Below are 19,265 nucleotides of genomic sequence, written 5' to 3'. Positions count from 1 at the left end.
TTCAAGACTCCTTTAGTGTGCAGTCTAGTTCAAGACTCCTTTAGTGTGCAGTCTAGTTCAAGTCTCCTTTAGTGAACAGTCTAGTTCGAGACTCCTTTAGTGTGCAGTCTAGTTCAAGACTCTTTTAGTGTGCGGTCTAGTTCAAGACTCCTTTAGTGTGCGGTCTAGTTCGAGACTCCTTTAGTGTGCAGTCTAGTTCAAGACTCTTTTAGTGTGCAGTCTAGTTCAAGTCTCCTTTAGTATGCAGTCTAGTTCAAGACTCCTTTAGTGTGCGGTCTAGTTCGAGACTCCTTTAGTGTGCAGTCTAGTTCAAGACTCTTTTAGTGTGCAGTCTAGTTCAAGTCTCCTTTAGTATGCAGTCTAGTTCAAGACTCCTTTAGTGTGCGGTCTAGTTCGAGACTCCTTTAGTGTGCAGTCTAGTTCAAGACTCTTTTAGTGTGCAGTCTAGTTCAAGTCTCCTTTAGTGTGCAGTCTAGTTCAAGACTCTTTTAGTGTGCGGTCTAGTTCGAGACTCCTTTAGTGTGCGGTCTAGTTCAAGACTCTTTTAGTGTGCGGTCTAGTTCAAGACTCCTTTAGTGTGCGGTCTAGTTCGAGACTCCTTTAGTGTGCAGTCTAGTTCAAGACTCCTTTAGTGTGCAGTCTAGTTCGAGACTCTTTTAGTGTGCAGTCTAGTTCAAGTCTCCTTTAGTGTGCAGTCTAGTTCAAGACTCTTTTAGTGTGCGGTCTAGTTCAAGACTCTTTTAGTGTGCGGTCTAGTTCAAGACTCCTTTAGTGTGCGGTCTAGTTCGAGACTCCTTTAGTGTGCAGTCTAGTTCAAGACTCCTTTAGTGTGCGGTCTAGTTCGAGACTCTTTTAGTGTGCAGTCTAGTTCAAGTCTCCTTTAGTGTGCAGTCTAGTTCGAGACTCCTTTAGTGTGCAGTCTAGTTCAAGACTCTTTTAGTGTGCGGTCTAGTTCAAGACTCCTTTAGTGTGCGGTCTAGTTCGAGACTCCTTTAGTGTGCAGTCTAGTTCAAGACTCCTTTAGTGTGCGGTCTAGTTCGAGACTCCTTTAGTGTGCAGTCTAGTTCAAGTCTCCTTTAGTGAACAGTCTAGTTCGAGACTCCTTTAGTGTGCAGTCTAGTTCGAGACTCCTTTAGTGTGCAGTCTAGTTCAAGACTCCTTTAGTGTGCGGTCTAGTTCGAGACTCCTTTAGTGTGCAGTCTAGTTCAAGTCTCCTTTAGTGAACAGTCTAGTTCGAGACTCCTTTAGTGTGCAGTCTAGTTCAAGTCTCCTTTAGTGTGCAGTCTAGTTCGAGACTCCTTTAGTGTGCAGTCTAGTTCAAGACTCTTTTAGTGTGCGGTCTAGTTCAAGACTCTTTTAGTGTGCGGTCTAGTTCAAGACTCCTTTAGTGTGCAGTCTAGTTCGAGACTCCTTTAGTGTGCAGTCTAGTTCGAGACTCCTTTAGTGAACAGTCTAGTTCGAGACTCCTTTAGTGTGCAGTCTAGTTCAAGACTCCTTTAGTGTGCAGTCTAGTTCAAGACTCCTTTAGTGTGCAGTCTAGTTCAAGACTCCTTTAGTGTGCAGTCTAGTTCAAGACTCCTTTAGTGTGCAGTCTAGTTCAAGACTCCTTTAGTGTGCAGTCTAGTTCAAGACTCCTTTAGTGTGCAGTCTAGTTCGAGGCTCCTTTAGTGTGCAGTCTAGTTCAAGACTCCTTTAGTGTGCAGTCTAGTTCAAGACTCCTTTAGTGTGCAGTCTAGTTCAAGTCTCCTTTAGTGAACAGTCTAGTTCGAGACTCCTTTAGTGTGCAGTCTAGTTCAAGACTCTTTTAGTGTGCGGTCTAGTTCAAGACTCTTTTAGTGTGCGGTCTAGTTCAAGACTCCTTTAGTGTGCAGTCTAGTTCGAGACTCCTTTAGTGTGCAGTCTAGTTCGAGACTCCTTTAGTGAACAGTCTAGTTCGAGACTCCTTTAGTGTGCAGTCTAGTTCAAGACTCCTTTAGTGTGCAGTCTAGTTCAAGACTCCTTTAGTGTGCAGTCTAGTTCAAGACTCCTTTAGTGTGCAGTCTAGTTCAAGACTCCTTTAGTGTGCAGTCTAGTTCAAGACTCCTTTAGTGTGCAGTCTAGTTCGAGTCTCCTTTAGTGTGCAGTCTAGTTCAAGACTCATTTTGTACAGGGCCCTGACTGAGTCTGTTTCCACCTGAAACATAATTCCACCACAAACATGATCATTACAAGTTTTCTGGAGGCTCATCAAAATCACAAAAAGTTCCTTGACTTCCTACAAACACAGGACTGACTGTAATTTATGTCAAGGGTTTTAAATCCTTACACATTTCTTATGTAGCCCATTGAGGTAGAGGCCTCAGTTTCTGGGGCAGGTTGTGAAAAATCCTACAATAAAAGAGATGTGTAAGGGCCAGTCCCTTTTTTATGCCACACATTCAAATGTTTGCCATAATAAAAAGCCCAGTGCATTCACATCAGCAACTGTCTGAGAACACACAGACAGAGTGTCTTCCTTTCCTCCACCCTAATAAATAAAAATATGCCAATGTAAAGCATAACTGCTGTAAAGCAGGTTATGTTTGGTAATTCTGTCTGCTGCATACTGACCTCTGTGTGGGAGACTGTGTGTATGTGTGCTGGCTTCAACAGGGACACTGTATTTCCCTCTACTGCAGAACATGCAGTCAGCCATATTTACAACTTAAAAGTAGTAATGTATTGCACACTTACCCAGTGTCACTTGCTTAGAGGAGCCAGCACCAGGGTCAGACTGTACAGCACCTGTAATCCCATCCATAATCGGCCGTCCCTTATTGCTACTCAGAGCCAACTCCTCCGCCACAGTGTATTCTGGTTTTCTGGATTTAACTCTTTATTTCTGTTTGCTGCAAACAAGTGTTTGTGATAAAATGTTCACAGAAATAATAAAAGGTTGTGGTAAATACCTTTTTGAATTATATTTTTATATGTTGTCTTTATCTGCTGTCAAGAACGTTTGGAGTTGGGGTTGCATCTAAAAATCAAATAATATTAATCTTTCTTAGTATATACATGCACATTTTTTATATATTATAAAAATAGGCTAAAATATAACATCATTTTACATGAATAGCCTATACAACGTATTTGTTTAACTTACACATGATTAACGCAATCAGCAATCTTTCTCCAACAGTCTTCTCTTGCTTTGGCAGCAGAGACCGTATTGTTTCGAGCTTGAAATACATATTTAAATTCATCGTAATTCTGAATAATTATCTCTTGCTCCTCCGCGGAAAAATATATCGCTCTCGCTCTATACATATCGAACGCGATTGGTTGTTCGGTGCCAACGTGACTTTGGTATGTGCACGCGCGCGTGGAGTAATCATAGCTTGAGGATCAAAGCCTGAGTTGACAGAGAAAGTTGATGAGCTGCATCATGGTACCAATAAAGCCTGATTGCATCGGTTTGGTTTTGTCAACTCAAAACTAATCCTGTAACCCCGAGTTTGTTCAGCTACCTTCATGGTACAGGCCCCAGGAGCTCTGCTATTTAGCTTTAATAAATCCTGTGGGATATTCTCTTACCAGGAGGAGTTTCAGACCCCGTCGCCATTATCAGACTGCAGAAAGATCACAGCGCAGGAAAATACTTCCTAAAACAACAACACATTTACATTAAATAATCTCAATATATGTTTGTCATTCCTTATATTATCAATAAATCAATACATCTGCATGAAACCCGTTGCAGGAAATGCAAACTCACCAGGAGTCGAGCTGATGTTGAAGCCTGTCTAAATCTCAATTAGGAAAATTAGAGATAAATTAGATGAGCATTAATAACTGGTTGTGGAGCTTCTCCTTCTTCTGCAGTTCTGCGACAAATGAGACGTTCATATATATAGCCTTAAGCCACGCCCATTTCTCGAGCTGCAGCATGACGTGATATCTAAACCGAAAGATAATCTGATCCATAAACCACACATCCATAGTCGGTTCTATCAGCCCCACCAGTCACGACCTGAAACACACCTAAAATCCTCTTACATTTCACTTACATTTTGTTTAAATGTGAGAAATCAATGTAATTTTCGTGTCAAACCACATTACAAGAAATCTTATCACTTGTTCTAATGCCTGTTTGTTATATAATTTTAGATTTATATCTCTATTTATCGTTTCATTTGTAAATAAAATATATTTGGTTTTCTCTACGCAGAATTTAAATCACCCATTCATATCTGATTGCATTTTATTAACAATATAATCCACATTTCTCCGTCTTCTGCAGTACTGCGACAAATGAGACATTCATATATATAGCTTTCAGCCACGCCCATTTCTCGAGCTGCAGCATGACGTGATATCGAAACTGAAAAAAAAGGAAAATCTGATCATAAACCACACATCCATAGTCTAGTATTGCTCTTATTATTGTTGAATAATGGTTTTCAATGCATTTTGTTTAAATGTGAGAAATCCATGTAATTTTCGTGTCAAACCACATTCCAGGAAATATTATCACTTGTTTTAATTCCTTTTTATAATTTTAGTTTTATTTCTCTACTTATCTTTTTATTTGTAAAGAAAATATATTTGATTTTCTCTACAGAGAATTTAAATCACCCATTCATAGCTGACTGCGTTTTATTAACAATATAATCCACATTTCTGCCTCTAATCCAAAGTCATCTGTCTAGGGAGCGATGGTTTGATGAATAACTGAATAACTGTCCTGCTCCCGCATAAAACACCAGCATTTGATCCGTTTCTGACACTTTATGAACCTGAACTAACTTTAGCTGGACAATAACTTTATTCTAGAGCTGCTATAAAGCCAAAACAATCTCTGTTACTGTAATTATGTCCTATTATCACTGTAAAGCCGCTTTAAAAGCGCTGTATAAATGAAGATGACTTGACAGTGTGTGTGTTCCTCTGAGTGTCCGGCAGGAGGCGCCACATCCTCTCCACTCTCACTGATGACGTTTGATCTTCCGCTCCTGCGCAGCGCGAGGCTGATCCACAGGCTGGACACACAGATCTGAACTAAACAACAACAAACCCTCCAGAATCAGCGCGAGTCCGTCAACAAACACACTCTCAGTGTGAATCTGATGATTACATCATGTCTGGAAACGCTTTTCCAGGTGTGTACATCTCAGTGTGTGCGACAAACCTGTGTCTGTGTGTCACTAACTTGTGTTTGTTTACTTTTAAACAGCTGAAGTGTGTTTATCTACATGTGTCCCTGATAACTATATGTGTCTCATTCTGTTAACATGAGTTCATCATTATGAAAAATTACAGAATAAAATAACCACTATTTCACTCAAAGATTCAGGGAACATTTGTTTTATGTTTATAATGACCGATAAAGTTTGTTAAAACCGTTAAATATATAACCGTTAAAGTTCATTTAGAAATTGTTACTTAAAATAACCAACCAAACAACTGCTGATTACTGGACGGAAAACAACATTTTAATATAAACTCTTAATATAAAAAGTAATATTTTATTAGTATATGAAAATAAAATACTATTTTAAATAAATAATTAAACAAATCTAAATTTTCCCGTTTTTAACCCCATTTTCTGACAGGTGTATTAATTGTTTTGGCATGTTATCAAGCTGATGATGTTTATATTCAGTACTATCAAATTATATACAATTTCCATTGTCATAAGATTATGAGTCTGCAACTTCTCAAAGGTATCAACATTTTTCAAGGTAACAAAATAATTTTGAAAGAACTATAATGAAACTGTCATTTATATTCGACATTCTTTTCTTTCTTATGAGCCAGAAAACACACTAAATTCAAACTATAGTATAAAGGATACATATCTGTAAAATAAGTCTAATATTATTTATAAAAAAAATATATACCACAATATATCAGTAATATATATCAGATAGAAGCTTGGTGTCACCCAGCACTTTGCAGAATGTTGCTAGAAGCCCAATGAAAGGCAAGAAGACCCCGTGCCTCCACAGACCGGTCCCCACTTCTCTCTTCAGCAATATCTTCAAGGACACACAGCACTGCAGGTAACCGGTCCATCATATTACGGCAGGCAAAGTGCCTGCACGCCCATCTTGTGTCGCTGAGCTTCTGAAGCTCTCTAGGCTGACCTCCATACATTTCTTTCTGAACTTCAAGCCGTTTGTGGTGAGTGTATGAGCCTGACATGAAGACATATCCAGTAAAGAACAGAAACATGATGCCTCAGGTACTGACTTGACAGTGTCAACTAAAACTAAGTTCAGGCACTGTGTTTTGCCACTGCCTTTATGCTGTATGTTTTCTACTCATTACAGATGCTCCATCATATCCCTGGCCTACAAGATTGCTTCTGTAATCCAATCCATATCTCTCAAGACAATTGATGATCTTCTCTGTCAACCCTTCAGCATTTAAACTATCAGCTTTTTGAAAATGCACTGCACCCTTATAATAATATATCAGGACCAGGGAAATTTGTTTTTTTGTTTTTCATGTCCTTAGTTTCATCAACTAGAACACTGAATGACTCGTTTTCTTTGACTTCTTCGATGATATTTTGTCGAACCATCTCTGCCAAACACTCCAGCATTTATTTTTGTGTGGTATTACTTGTGTACTCAGCATTTCTGCTGGACAGTTTGTTCTTCACTATTGGGTCATGCTTTGCTATTTGCTCCAATATGGCCAGAAAGTTCCCCCTATTCTCAGACTCACAACTCACGATGGCCTCTTCTGGGAATATGTTGTGTAGCATTCATCAGGAGAACATCTGCCACGGTTTTTATATAGTTATATATCATGTAATCATGATGTTTTTATACATATTAATTGATTTCATCAAAGATGTGTTGCTCTCAGCTCCCCTTGTGTAGTCAGATCATGCCCACATTGCATGTACATGGTGCTCTGATTTGGCATGCATTGCAAACCCACCGTCCTTATATAGTGCTTTTTTCCAGTTTGCAGATCCAGAGCTTGAAGTGAAGGCAGATTGAGGGGCAGAAGGAAGTGAAAAATGTCTGCTTACAAAACAATGGGCCGAGTTCTGGCTTTGTGAATATTCTATCCATGGATATTCTTTATACCATGTAGAATTAAATGCCCTACTTTTTTTCCTCACTGTGTTCTGGGAAACATTGCTAAGTTAGGCTGCACAGGACCAACCGCTCTGGATTGTGAAATATCTAAATAAATAGACATATTGATAAAGCAAAGATTAGTCCCTGTCATTTCAACATTAACAACTTTAAAAAAAAAATTCTTCTGCTGAACACAAAAGAAAATATTTTGAAGAATCTTGGTAGCCAAAATCAGTTGATGAATCCCATTGGCTGCCATGTTATTTTATTCCTACTATGAAAGTCAATGGGGTCCATCAACTGATTTTGGTTACCGACATTCTTAACTCTATTCTCTTTTGTGTTCAGCAGAAGAAAGAAACTCTTACGGGTTTGAAACAAGTTTAGGGTGAGTAAATGACCATTTAAATTAAGTGAACTAATCCTTTAAGTAGGCTATCTAAATTACACAGAGTTGCATGTAGCTGGTATTAGTTACCGTTCAGACATTTCAGTGTTTATCAGGCCTTTTTGGGAAAATATTATAGTGCCTTTCTTTAGTCTTTAAAACAACAGATAAAGTAATATTTATCTACTTTATATGCATGTGGTGGTGTCTTATGCTGTACAACCACAATCATAAAAACCTTTTTACAAGTCACCTATCAGACATTACACACTTGCTGAGATAAACAATACCACATGATGATAATATTATCGTAAGATTATATTTTTAATATTATCTCATGGCTATTCTTGCTCCTTCAAATGTGCAAAATAAACACACAGTTAGTGTAAGCAGAGAAAAACTAATGTTAAAGAGTCAAGGGCCCAAATAAAGCTGACACTAATCACGATTCTGGTGACTTCAAATGAAACATTCAATGAAACATCAACATTTGTTAATCCTCAACAAGAACGTCTGTAGACGTCTGACAGAACTAAAGTCAATCTGGTGAGTAATAAACAGACTCACACAGAGATCAAGAATCAGCACAGGAATCTCAACAATGATGACAAACCAAAAGCTTCATGCCGCAAAGCATGCTGGGTACCAGCATAGTACAAAACTCATCCATGACTCCTAGCATGCATTGCGGCATGAATAAATTATGCAGATGAATATTCCTACTTGTCTGACTGTTTTTGCTGTGACTGTAGTTGTTTTTTGTGATGTTCAGAGTTGATCTGTTTCTATTAATATTTTGTCGATTGTCACCGTTGTTGAGATTCATGAACTGATTCTTGGAGTCTGTGTGTGAGTTTCTCCTGCAGCTCAAAACTTTCTGAACACATTTCATTTTTAAGAAATCGTTCTGCACTGCTGGATAACATGGTGGAGTTTGAAGAGACTGTAATAACTAATCTGCACATCATCCATCCATATACTCAAACTCACATTAGTGTGTAAAAGGTTTCAACACACTTCTGAGTAAAGAGGAATAACACTTTAGTTGTGTTAAAGGTAACACAAAATGTGTAGTCCTTATATAAACACAGAGATGTTTTGAGAAACGACACAGGATGTGTGTAAAAATCTATGTGTCATTTTTAACACGTCTTTTTACAGGTTGTGTTGTTTTCAACATTTCATCATTTTATAAGAGCACACCGACACTCGCCATCAAGCAAGCAAATTTTATTTATATAGCACTTTTCCAAACAAATCAATGCAGTTCAAAATGCTATACAGGCACAAATAAAGTAAAAGTACAAGTAAAATACAAGAATAAAAATAAATGTATGAGGATTTATTAAAATTAAGAAAAACTTAGACTTAAAACTATTAATATTTTCGGCACATCTTCCTTCTTCTGTACTCGACTATTGATTAAAGGGTTAATAATTTTACATCTGCCCCTTTTGCTTTATTGTTAAAATTACACATCTGAATATGTAATTACCTGACACAATTTCTTTGTTAAAATGATTTGCACATCTTGCACAAGTTGACCCTGAGCACACTCACTACATGTGTTAAAATCTACACAACGTGTCTTTTTTAACACATCTCTTTTTACAGAGTAGTAAGTAGACAGAGAAGAAAGGACACCGACTGAAAACCCTTGAGAAAGTCCAGTGGTTAAATGATCAATAAAATAGACATTGGCTGAGATGAAAGAAAGCTGGAGAGTATTGACAGTATTGAGTAATGGAGGCTTTGCTTGCGTCGCAGGTTTGTAGTGTTGTGGGCAGAGGGATTTCACGTCCATACAGATTCGTTGAAATGATTACACCATTAAATGAAAGGATAGGCAGGCCTCTTATATCTAATGGAGCATCTACAGATTCAGCACCATGGACAGCAGAGCGGACAGATTCAGCACCATGGACAGCAGATCGGGCAGATTCAGTACCATGGACAAAAGAGATGACAGATTCAGCACCACGGACAACAGATATGACAGATTCGGCACCACGAACAAAAGAGATGACAGATTCAGCACCACGGACAGCAGATCGGGCAGATTCAGCACCATGGACAACAGAGCGGGCAGATTCAGCACCATGGACAGCAGATCGGGCAGATTCGGTACCATGGACAGCAGAGCGGGCAGATTCAGCACCATGGGCAGCAGATCGGGCAGATTCAGCACCATGGACAGCAGATCGGGCAGATTCAGACGCGACGGGACCTCAATATCGTGGGCTTTAGGCCAGGGCTCTCTGACCAGCAGTTCAGTGCCAGTAACAGACTAATCTGGTGTTGAATACAGAGATGAATGAAGCATATTTTGCTGAAAATGATCTGTGGTGTTCATATCGGTGGCTAATGTCTGCCATCATAGCCAGATAAAGCTCTAGTTCTTCCCTGTGCTCTGAGAAAACTTGACTGAGGATATCTCTGTAAATACCTAAAGCAATTCAGAGAGGGGTTACACTACAGTCCAGGTCTGACGTTTTCAGGAAGACCACAGACATGACATTTACATCAGAATCAGCTCTTCCTCATCCTCTGGTCAGATGGAAAACCCAAAGCTAGAGCTGATGTGCGCTAACAAGTTTCTATATCTTGAATCTGATGAACTCTTGTGACACTGAACAGAAAATGATACACATATGAACTGTAATTGCCCAGTGGTTTTGTTAACAGTTTTGTCTTTTCAACTTTTATAAACTTAGTTCTAACATTAGTAAAGTCCACTGGAATTGCACTGCATTTCTGTTTTGAAGCATGTGTTCCTCTATAGCCTTAATTGCTCATCAACACAAATCTTTCTGCAAGTAAACACACACATTTTCTCATGTGTCAAAGTCACACTGTGTGTTTGTGTCCCGTTGACTTTAGTTCTGTTGTTCAGACACACACAGGGCAGAAGTGGAAGATCAGCAGATCCAGACTCAGAGCATTTCATTTCTCACCTCTCTAATTTGAACTCTTTTGAAGCTAGACTTTTTGTATATATTTATTATTGTTGTCACATTATATATAATTTCAAAGCATATTTACAGATATATGTGTCTCAATGTCAGTAGCTTTACAGAAATTACAATTATAATCTTTGTTGTTTTATGTTTGCTATAACTCACTGTACAAGATCATGGAGCATTAGAGATTTTGATCACAGTATTGTGTAATAAACATTATTTTATCAGATATATTTTAGTAATGTCTAAGTAATGAATGAAATACTGTCAGCAAATGAAAATCTGCCTTTAACAAACACATTTATATATGCACTTCAATCATAAATCAACAATCACAGATCTTTTTCAGTTCTGTTTTGATTAGTAATGAACTCTAATGTTCATCAAGCATTTTGAGTTTTATCATTTAGGCATATGTTCAGAAATGTTGTTTTGTGGTTCAGATCATGTATGAGGAACTGAATCTTGTCTTTAACTCTCGTCTGGTGTATTTGATGAAGCTCTGATCTTCTGAGGTGTAGATGAGCTCAGATTCTCACTGATGAATGTCACAGAAACTCATTTCTTCCTAAATCTAAGAAGAGACACAAGAGTCTCTTTCTTTATCTGCTTCATTACATGTATGTATCTAAACTCTCAATAGCTTCCTGTTTTGAGTATTTTCTCCATTCATGTGGTATCTTACCACTCCCCTCAAATGTTTTACTGTAGTGTTTTTCCAGATCTTTCTGGAATCTGCACACAAACCACTTCCAGTAGGGCAGTTCAGAGAGATCAGGGCTGATGCTCCACTCTGCATAAACTCCTCCTGCTCTTCTGTAGTCTCTATATTTAAACCTTCCATGTGGTGTATTAAAATCCAGATGACTTGCTACTAGATTTGTGCAAATATTAGGACAGAGATTCTGTGTTGAGTAATATATTCCATTAATTCCCCTCACTCTGTGGAAAGGAGCACTGTGATCTCCATGATGGTCTTCTATGGTGTTGGTGCAGACGGCTCCACAGAACGGACACTGAACCCAACAGCCCTGACAGAACTGATCAATCAGAAGCTCATCTGGTCTGTCTTTATAGTCCAGCTTTACTGGAAATGACTTTGTGTTGAATCTACTGCTGATGTCAGTCATTATATCAGGAAGTTCATGTCTTATCACATCTTCTAGGAGGCTGAAATCATCAACATCTTCATGTTTGACTCCACTGAGGTCTTTTTCAGAGAAGATCGGCTCATCTGAGAGCCTCTGTGTGAAACTCTTCAACCACAGACCAACATCTCCTCTGTTTTCTTGAACATGTTCAGTAGATTCATGTGCTGCTTCCATGATCTTCTGCTGCAGGAGTTTAATGTTCTCCTTCATCTTGGGTAAAACACTGACACTGAACGTATCAGTGATGTACTGACTGACTTCATCTCTGATGAAACTCTTAAAGTGATCTCTGGGATTATGAACATAGTTCATGTATTTGTTAAAATCCTCCTCTTCTGCCATTGTCTTCAGGATGTGTTTCTCAAGATTTGATGGACAGTTTGCTCTCATTTCATCGATCAGATCTCTGGCGGTCTTCTTGTAGACGCTCTGCTCAATGGGCTCTTTCAGTTTCTGACAGATGATCTCTCCAAAAATCACAGCTGATGTTGCTCCATGACAGTATTTCTGGAAAATACTATAGTAATCTCCTCTCTTCTGCTCAACATATATTACAGGATCATTGGCATCTCTGAACAGTCTGTGTTGGTCAGTGATTGTCTTCTTTGATCTCTTAAAGATGCAATAAACCAAATCCATGAAGAATTCATTCTTGAACACATAATTCACTGATCTTTCCTGATGTTCTGTCACTCTTGCCTTGATGTAATCTATGAGCCGTTGAATGCAGCTGTTGCTGTAGCCCATCTTTGAAATGTTAAATGACTGAATCATTCTGTCTGTCTGCTGAGCAACATCTGTGACTAATGATCTAACTTGAACTTCGTCCTCTTCAGACAGAGCACGACTAATCATTTCTTTCATTTTTTTATAGGGATTTGTAAAAACAACATATTTTAATCCACTGGATTTCTTTAACTTTACATAATCTGAATATCTTGGCACAGTGAATATATCTCTGCTCTCCCTCCAGTGATCTACAGGAGCACTTTCATAGACGTCACTGAGGATCTTTCTCACATCTCTCATTACATTAAACTCTCTGATTGGAGGATTGTCTCTGATGATCTTCTTCACACTCTGTTCCCAAAACAAATCAAACTCTTTCTTCAGTGTTTCTTCATCATTTGCTTTGTCTTTGAGTTTCAATGCAAGTTCTTTGCTCTTTTCATAGAGAGTGTTTTCATGATTTATCTTCTGAGCATCAATCTCTTTCTTCAGGTTTCGCTGATGAAGAATATTGTTTAATTTCCTCTTTGTTTCTCTCACAATATTTTCCTGAAGCTCTTTGATTTTGATTTCAAACAATGTTTTCCACTGAATCAGTATATCTTTATCTTTGTCTTTCTCAAAGAATTCTGCCATTGCTCTTTTCACTTCTTCTCTTGTTGTCTACAGTTCTCTTTGAAGATCAGTTTCCTTAACCGCTTCATTGTCTATTTTGTTGTGTAGTTTGTTCTCAGTTTCCATCATGGCACTGTGAAGACTCCAGGACCACTTGCTGTATTCGGTCTCCAGTCTCATGTAGGCTGAAATCTCCAGAGAATTTCTGAAGCTGAAGTTGAAGTTGAAGCTGAAGACGAATCGTTCCTTCAGTATAGCCTCCCAGAGATCTTTAACATGATCTTTTAGGTCTATCAGCCTCATTCCATGTGAGTTTGAGGCATGAGACATAATAGTTTCCTTTAGTTCTTGGATATTCTCACAGTAGTTTGGGTTTGGTGGTGCCATGGGTGGGCTTCCCTCCCAGAGCTGAGCAAAATACTTCACATCATTATGAACGTCAAATCTAATGACATCACTGAAACGTTCTGCATCACAGACTTCCTCTTTAGCAGCGAGTTGTGTCATCTCATCCAGTGTCTCCTGCAGTCGTCTCCTTCCCTCCATGTTCTTCTCTCCAGCTGTGACGTCTGAAATGTTCTGATGCACAAACACACAGCTGGGATTCAGTCTGACCTTCTTCATCCTCAGGAAGGCCTGAACAACAATCTGAAGAACGTCCTGCATCTCAGATGGGTTTTCTCCAAAGATGTTTATCAATGTCAGATTTCCAAGACCAACAACAAATGTGGCCAATTCATTATCATGATGTCTTGTTGATCTTCCAGCCAGTTCTAGAGCACGAAGACCCTCAGTATCAATGACCAGAATATAGTCAAAGTTAATCTGTATTTTCATCTCGTCTGAGACTCTGACCAGCTGCATGAAAGCTCCTCTGGTGCTCCTGCCAGCACTGACGGCAAACTGGAGCCCAAACATGGCGTTCAGCATGGTGGATTTCCCAGAGCTCTGAAGCCCTAAAACTGACAGCACAAAGACTCTGGTCTGGTGTCCCAGTTTCTGGACGAGTTGATCTAGAACAGCAGAGATCCAGATCACAGGAACATGAGCAGCATCTCCATCCATCAGCTCCAGTGGAAATCCAGAGATCATCATCTCTGCTGCGAGACTCGGGAGAGAAGAGAAGTCAGACTGCAGGCCTTTCTTGTTCTCCTTCACAGATGAACATGATTCATAGATCTGACCGATCTCCCTCATGATGTGCTCCAAACCAAAGGTTGCAGCCTGAAGATCCTCAGATATTTTCTCAAGGTCTGATTGTTTAGCTTTATGTTCTTCAGATTTATTACTGTATTTCAGTTTTAAGACTTCTGACCATGTTTCATCATACTTGTGGAGTAGTTTAGAAAGGTCAGCCGATGTGTGTTCATCCAGGAGGATTCTGAGCCATTTGAGAAAAAACATCTTCCCATGTTCACCATATGAGTTCATTTCTTTAATGAATTGCATCATAAACTTGCCGATGTCACATTCATGCTGCTGGTCACGGATATTCTTCATCTCTGTTTGTTTCCTTCTGGTGTCCATTTCTATATTTTCTCCTTGAAGTCGATGCAGTTCTTTGTTCCTCTGACTCCACTGATGCCACAGTTTCCCCTGATGAGGCAGAAATGATTCTTTGATTTCTGTCAGATCTTTCTTCTCCAGTAAACTCATCATCTGCTGTGCTGCTTCTCTTCCTCTCCTGCAGTCATCATCATCTTCCTCATCTACTCTGATGTCTGAGAGTTTGGACACATCTTCAAGTCTGAAAGTGCAAGATGATTCGGAGAGACATTCATTTATCGCTCTTCTGAGTTCTTCAGATACATCTGACTGATTTCTGTCTTTCAAACCGATCTTGTATTTTCCTCTCTGTATCTTAGTGATGCTTGACACATCCTCAGTAAGAAGACAAATGAGTGGCTTTCTGTTCCTGAACAGGTTTTGTATCTTTGCTGCATGTCTGTCATTCCTGTCCAGTTGTGGAAGAAGAACAACATTGACTGAGGCCATTTCAGAGAGGATCTGCAGCTGTTTCTCATGGTCTCCTGCATCACCGTGTAGATTACAGAACGCAACACAGTCAGTGAATTTATCTGTGTTTTTCCCAGAGGGGCAGAACCAGGCGATCTCCACCACTCCATCCATCAGGACTCTGGATCTGCTGCTGCCCCGGCAGTTCCTGTGGAAGAACGTGTCGTGTTTCTCATTGATCAGCTTGTTCATCAGCTCAGACTTGGATGAAGACACAGAGCCAAACCTGAAGAAAAACACCATTGGAGTTTCTGCCTTGTAGATAGGCATGGTTTCACTGATGGTTTCATAGTTGGTGTTTCTCTTCTTCCAGCTCTTGTTGATTTGTCTGAATGTCCAGAGAGGAAACTCAATCTGTTGTGTGAATGGATCAGGAACAAGCAGAGGCAGAGCGTACTGACACTGGGACAGTTTAGTGACCATCAGCTGCTTCAGGAAACCAACAGCACAGTGAAATACGGCCATCTGAACATCCATCGGGTGAATGAGTTCAGATTGACTGTCTCCTTCATTAGACAAAGACATTTTACTGGTCTCTTTAGCATGAATGCATCTTGCTCTGTAGTTCATCATCAGTAGTTGTTGTATGAAAGTCTGAATCAGCTCCTCTTCAGCACAAGACTCATGGGACTGTAATGAATGTTTGGTTATCTGAAGAACATCTGAAGCTCTCAGTTTGTTGAGGTGTTCGACTTCAACATGGAGTCTGTGAAATAGATGCTTGATTGTTGGTCTTTCACTTCTCTTCAGTTCTTCTTCAAAGTTCTGTTGTTGATCTTCTCTTATGTTTATTTCTTTCAGTCTCTTCTCTAAATCCTCTAGTTGTCCTTGTCTCTCTCTTTCTATTCTCTCTTTCTCTCTGATTATTCCCTCTATTTCGCTCTTCAGTGTCTGAATCTGTTCATCACAAATCTGTGTTTCTCTCTCTCTTCTTTTCTCATCTTCTCTTCTCGTCTTTTCCTCCAGTTTCTGCTGGTCCCATTCCTCTCGTTCTCTTCTCATCTGGATTTTATATCGTTCTTCTCTCTCTGTATGTTCATCATCTCTTCTCTTTCTCTCTTTTTCATGATTCTGTCGTTCATTCTGTATTCGGTTCATCAGACTGTCTATTTCTGTGTTGTATGAGATCTGAAGTTTTTCTTTTTCTTGTTTAAATGTCTCTCGTTCTCGTCTCATCTCGTCTCGCATCTTTCTCTCGAGCTCCTCTCTCTCTTTCATTTCTCTTTTAAATTGTTCTTCTCTCTCATTTAATTCTTCTTCTCTTCTCTGTCGGTCTTTATCATGATTTTGTCTTTCATTCTCTATTGTGTTCATCAGTCTGTCTATTTCTGTGTGGTATTTGATCTGAAGATTGTCTTTTTCTTTTTTCACAGTCTCTTTGTCTTGCCTCATTTCCTTTATTTCATCTTTAAACATCTCTTGTTCTTTCTTCATTTCATCTTTAAACATCTCTCGTTCTTTCTTCATTTCATCTCGCATCTGCACCTCCTGTTCCTTCATTTCTCTTTTATATCGGTCTTCTCTCTCTTTCAATTCTTCTTCGCTTCTCTTTCTCTCTTTCTCTTGATTCAGTCTTTCTTCCTCCATCATCATCTTCATTCTCTCTTTCTCTACCATCATCTTCATTCTCTCTTTCTCTACCATCATCTTCATTCTCTCTTTCTCTACTTTATGTTTCATCAGTTCTTCTCTTTCTTTGCTCATTTGCACCACTCTCTCCATCAGGATCTTCATCTTGTTTTCTTCTTTCTCTTTCATTAATGTTTTACATCGTTCTTCTCTTTTTACATATTCCTCTTCTCTATTCTTCATCTCATTCTCTATTCTGTTCATCAGTCTGTCTATATCTGTGTCGTATTTCATGAGCAGGTTTTCTTTTTCTTTCATCAGTTGCTCTATTATATTTTCCAGTGTCTCTCGTTCTCTTATCATCTCTTCTTCTAGTTTCTTCATCAGTTCTTCTCTTTCTCTGACTCTGTCCATCAGGATCTTCATCTGTTGTTCTTGTCTTTCTCTCTCCATCTGTCTGAACACCTTACACGTGTAGAAACTCCCTCCGTTTGCTTTCACCATGTTGTCTATCTTCTCCAGTAGATCAGACACCTGTGTTCGGTCTCCAGGCTGATTATTGTTCAACACATGATATCTGTTTCCACACGCTTCAATCAGCTTCATCAGAGCAGATCCAGGTTTCCCCAGACACTGATCTATAGATTTGTCCTTCAGATCATCTCCTCTGGTGAAGAGCACCATGGTGTACATTAAAGATTTCTCACCAAACGTCTCTTGGATGATCTTCACTGTTGTCGCTTCTTCTTGAGTGAATCGCTGTCCTAAATTGAGCACAATGATGAACACATGTGGTCCAGGCAGGATCATGGGGGTGCAGTTGCTGATTTCTCTCTGGATCTCCTCAATAGTAAGTTCAGTATCAAACAGTCCTGGAGTGTCGATTACAGTAACACGTCGGCCGCTGATTTCAGATGATTCTTGTTGACTCTCTTTAGTCATGGACTCTTGAGATGTTTCTGCTGTAAACGCTTCCCTTCCTAAGATGGTGTTTCCAGTTGCACTCTTCCCAACTCCCGTTTTTCCCAGCAGCACAATCCTCAGATCATCTTCACTCTCTGTTGAACCTGTAAAAGAGGAAATGTTTAAAGGTGCAATGCGCAACATTTCATGTTAAAAATACCCATTTTTCTAACCCATACATGCTTAAACAATTGCCTGATGGGCTGAATGAGCCCTTCTCTGATCACTGCGATTGCCTCTATAATCCTGTACAGTAAAATAAATAAGAGGGATTCGGGACGGAATTTGAGACTGGGCGTGACGTCATGCGCGTTCACGCTCACCTGGCTATGTCTGGCAGATTTGTGTATTCGCCGCCATTCTCCGTATCAGCGAAGACAACTCGAGCGACAAAACTTTAGTCAACTTTCGACAAAAGTAGAAGAGGGATTCAAAGAGACCGTGTGGTCCATGAGCATGCACACCTCTGGTTGCAGTTTCGCTTGTCGCCAGAGGGGGGCATAGTTCTGCAAAAACTCAGAGACTTGCGCATTGCACCTTTAAAGCCTAAAAAGTTTACAAAGTGTACAGTTTGTGCTATGGTTTAGAGTAATATTGTTACCCCCACCACGCAATGGCCAATCAGATGCATTTAAGATAGAATCCACACACCGGTCAAAACTGAGTTTTGGTTCAGCGCTGAATTTTGTATGCTGGCGAATCCTCTGTGTGACGACAGCATTTTTATAAAAAAAACATTTTAAAAAAACAAGGTGGCTGAGAGTCCGGTGGTGGACGGCAAATTCACATTTAAATGTAAGTATTATGTTTTCATTTACTCAAATAGCTAGCGAAACCATAGGTAAAAGCCACAAGTTCCCTCTCAGTCGCTCATGTTCGACGTAACGTCGATGTGAAGCAAGCCGTAGGAAGCCGACCCTGCCCGTCCAGGTCGCTGCCAAACCAGGAGGCAAGCGACGGTGCAAACGACCCTGAGACGGGCGGCCCAGAGGTGGATCAAGTTGCTTTTCAGGAGATGGCGAAGGCGCCACTCCTTCCCCCAGTGGAGGGCCGGGTGGAGAATCTTTTGTTTCCTTTTCTTTTTGTTCCGCCTCATTCCACATTTTCAAAAAAAGACCAATTTCTGAAACCTCTGGGCCCCAAGAGGTTTCTCTGGGCCTGGGCTCTCGCTTGGCAGTTGACGATGCCACCATGCCTTGTCACTCCCGAGCCCCTCTTTCATCGCCAGCGGGCAGCAGAGGCTGTGTTCTGGACGCACTGACGCCTCCGCACAATCACTCTGCCCTTCGACGGAAGCAGGTATGTGCTGCACCACACACTCAGACCCCACTTCGGGCCGGTGTGCCGTCCGAGTCAGGTCCCTGCATTCCGCCGCGCTGCCCCACCCCGGGTACGTCTGTGGTGCCGTTGGTCCTGCTTCCTCTGTCTCTGGGAGCCTGGTTAACGCTTCCCAGCCTGTCTCGCTGGCTCATCCGTACCATCAGACTCGGCTATGCGATTCAGTTCGCCCGGCGCCCCCCTGCTTTCAAGGGCATTCTGTTCACCCGCGTTCTGGCGGACAATGCCCCTGTGCTCAGGGCAGAGATCGCAGTCCTACTGGTGAAGGACGCGATCGAGCCGGTCCCTTCAGCCGATATGAAGACCGGCTTCTACAGCCCGTACTTCATTGTACCCAGGAAAGGTGGTGGGTTACGACCAATCTTGGACCTGCGCGTCCTGAACTTTCTTTGACATATTGATCTCTCCTGCCATTGAAGCTAGATCTGTGTCTGTCAAGAAGAGATGCTTAAATGAGAACACTAGTGTACTACACTCACCT

The 19,265-nt window shown here is 40.4% G+C and overlaps 1 protein-coding gene across 1 annotated transcript; it reads right to left on the bottom strand.

Annotated features, from left to right (window-relative positions):
* Nucleotides 1–11,017: 11,017 nt before the first annotated feature.
* LOC308694827 (interferon-induced very large GTPase 1-like) lies at nucleotides 11,018–18,639 on the bottom strand (the record flags this gene model as incomplete). The annotated part of the gene is given in 5 exon segments (XM_081372592.1): nucleotides 11,018–12,946; nucleotides 12,950–16,117; nucleotides 16,400–16,522; nucleotides 16,847–17,550; nucleotides 18,564–18,639. Coding segments are annotated over 5 exon segments (6,000 nt in total).
* Between the last annotated feature and the right edge of the window lie 626 nt (nucleotides 18,640–19,265).

Source organism: Scardinius erythrophthalmus (genome assembly GCF_964197995.2).
Source record: "Scardinius erythrophthalmus genome assembly, chromosome: 1".
NCBI lineage: Eukaryota > Metazoa > Chordata > Actinopteri > Cypriniformes > Leuciscidae > Scardinius > Scardinius erythrophthalmus.
The sequence above is the reverse complement of the archived record's forward strand: the minus strand, read 5'-3'. Positions and strand labels throughout refer to the sequence as shown.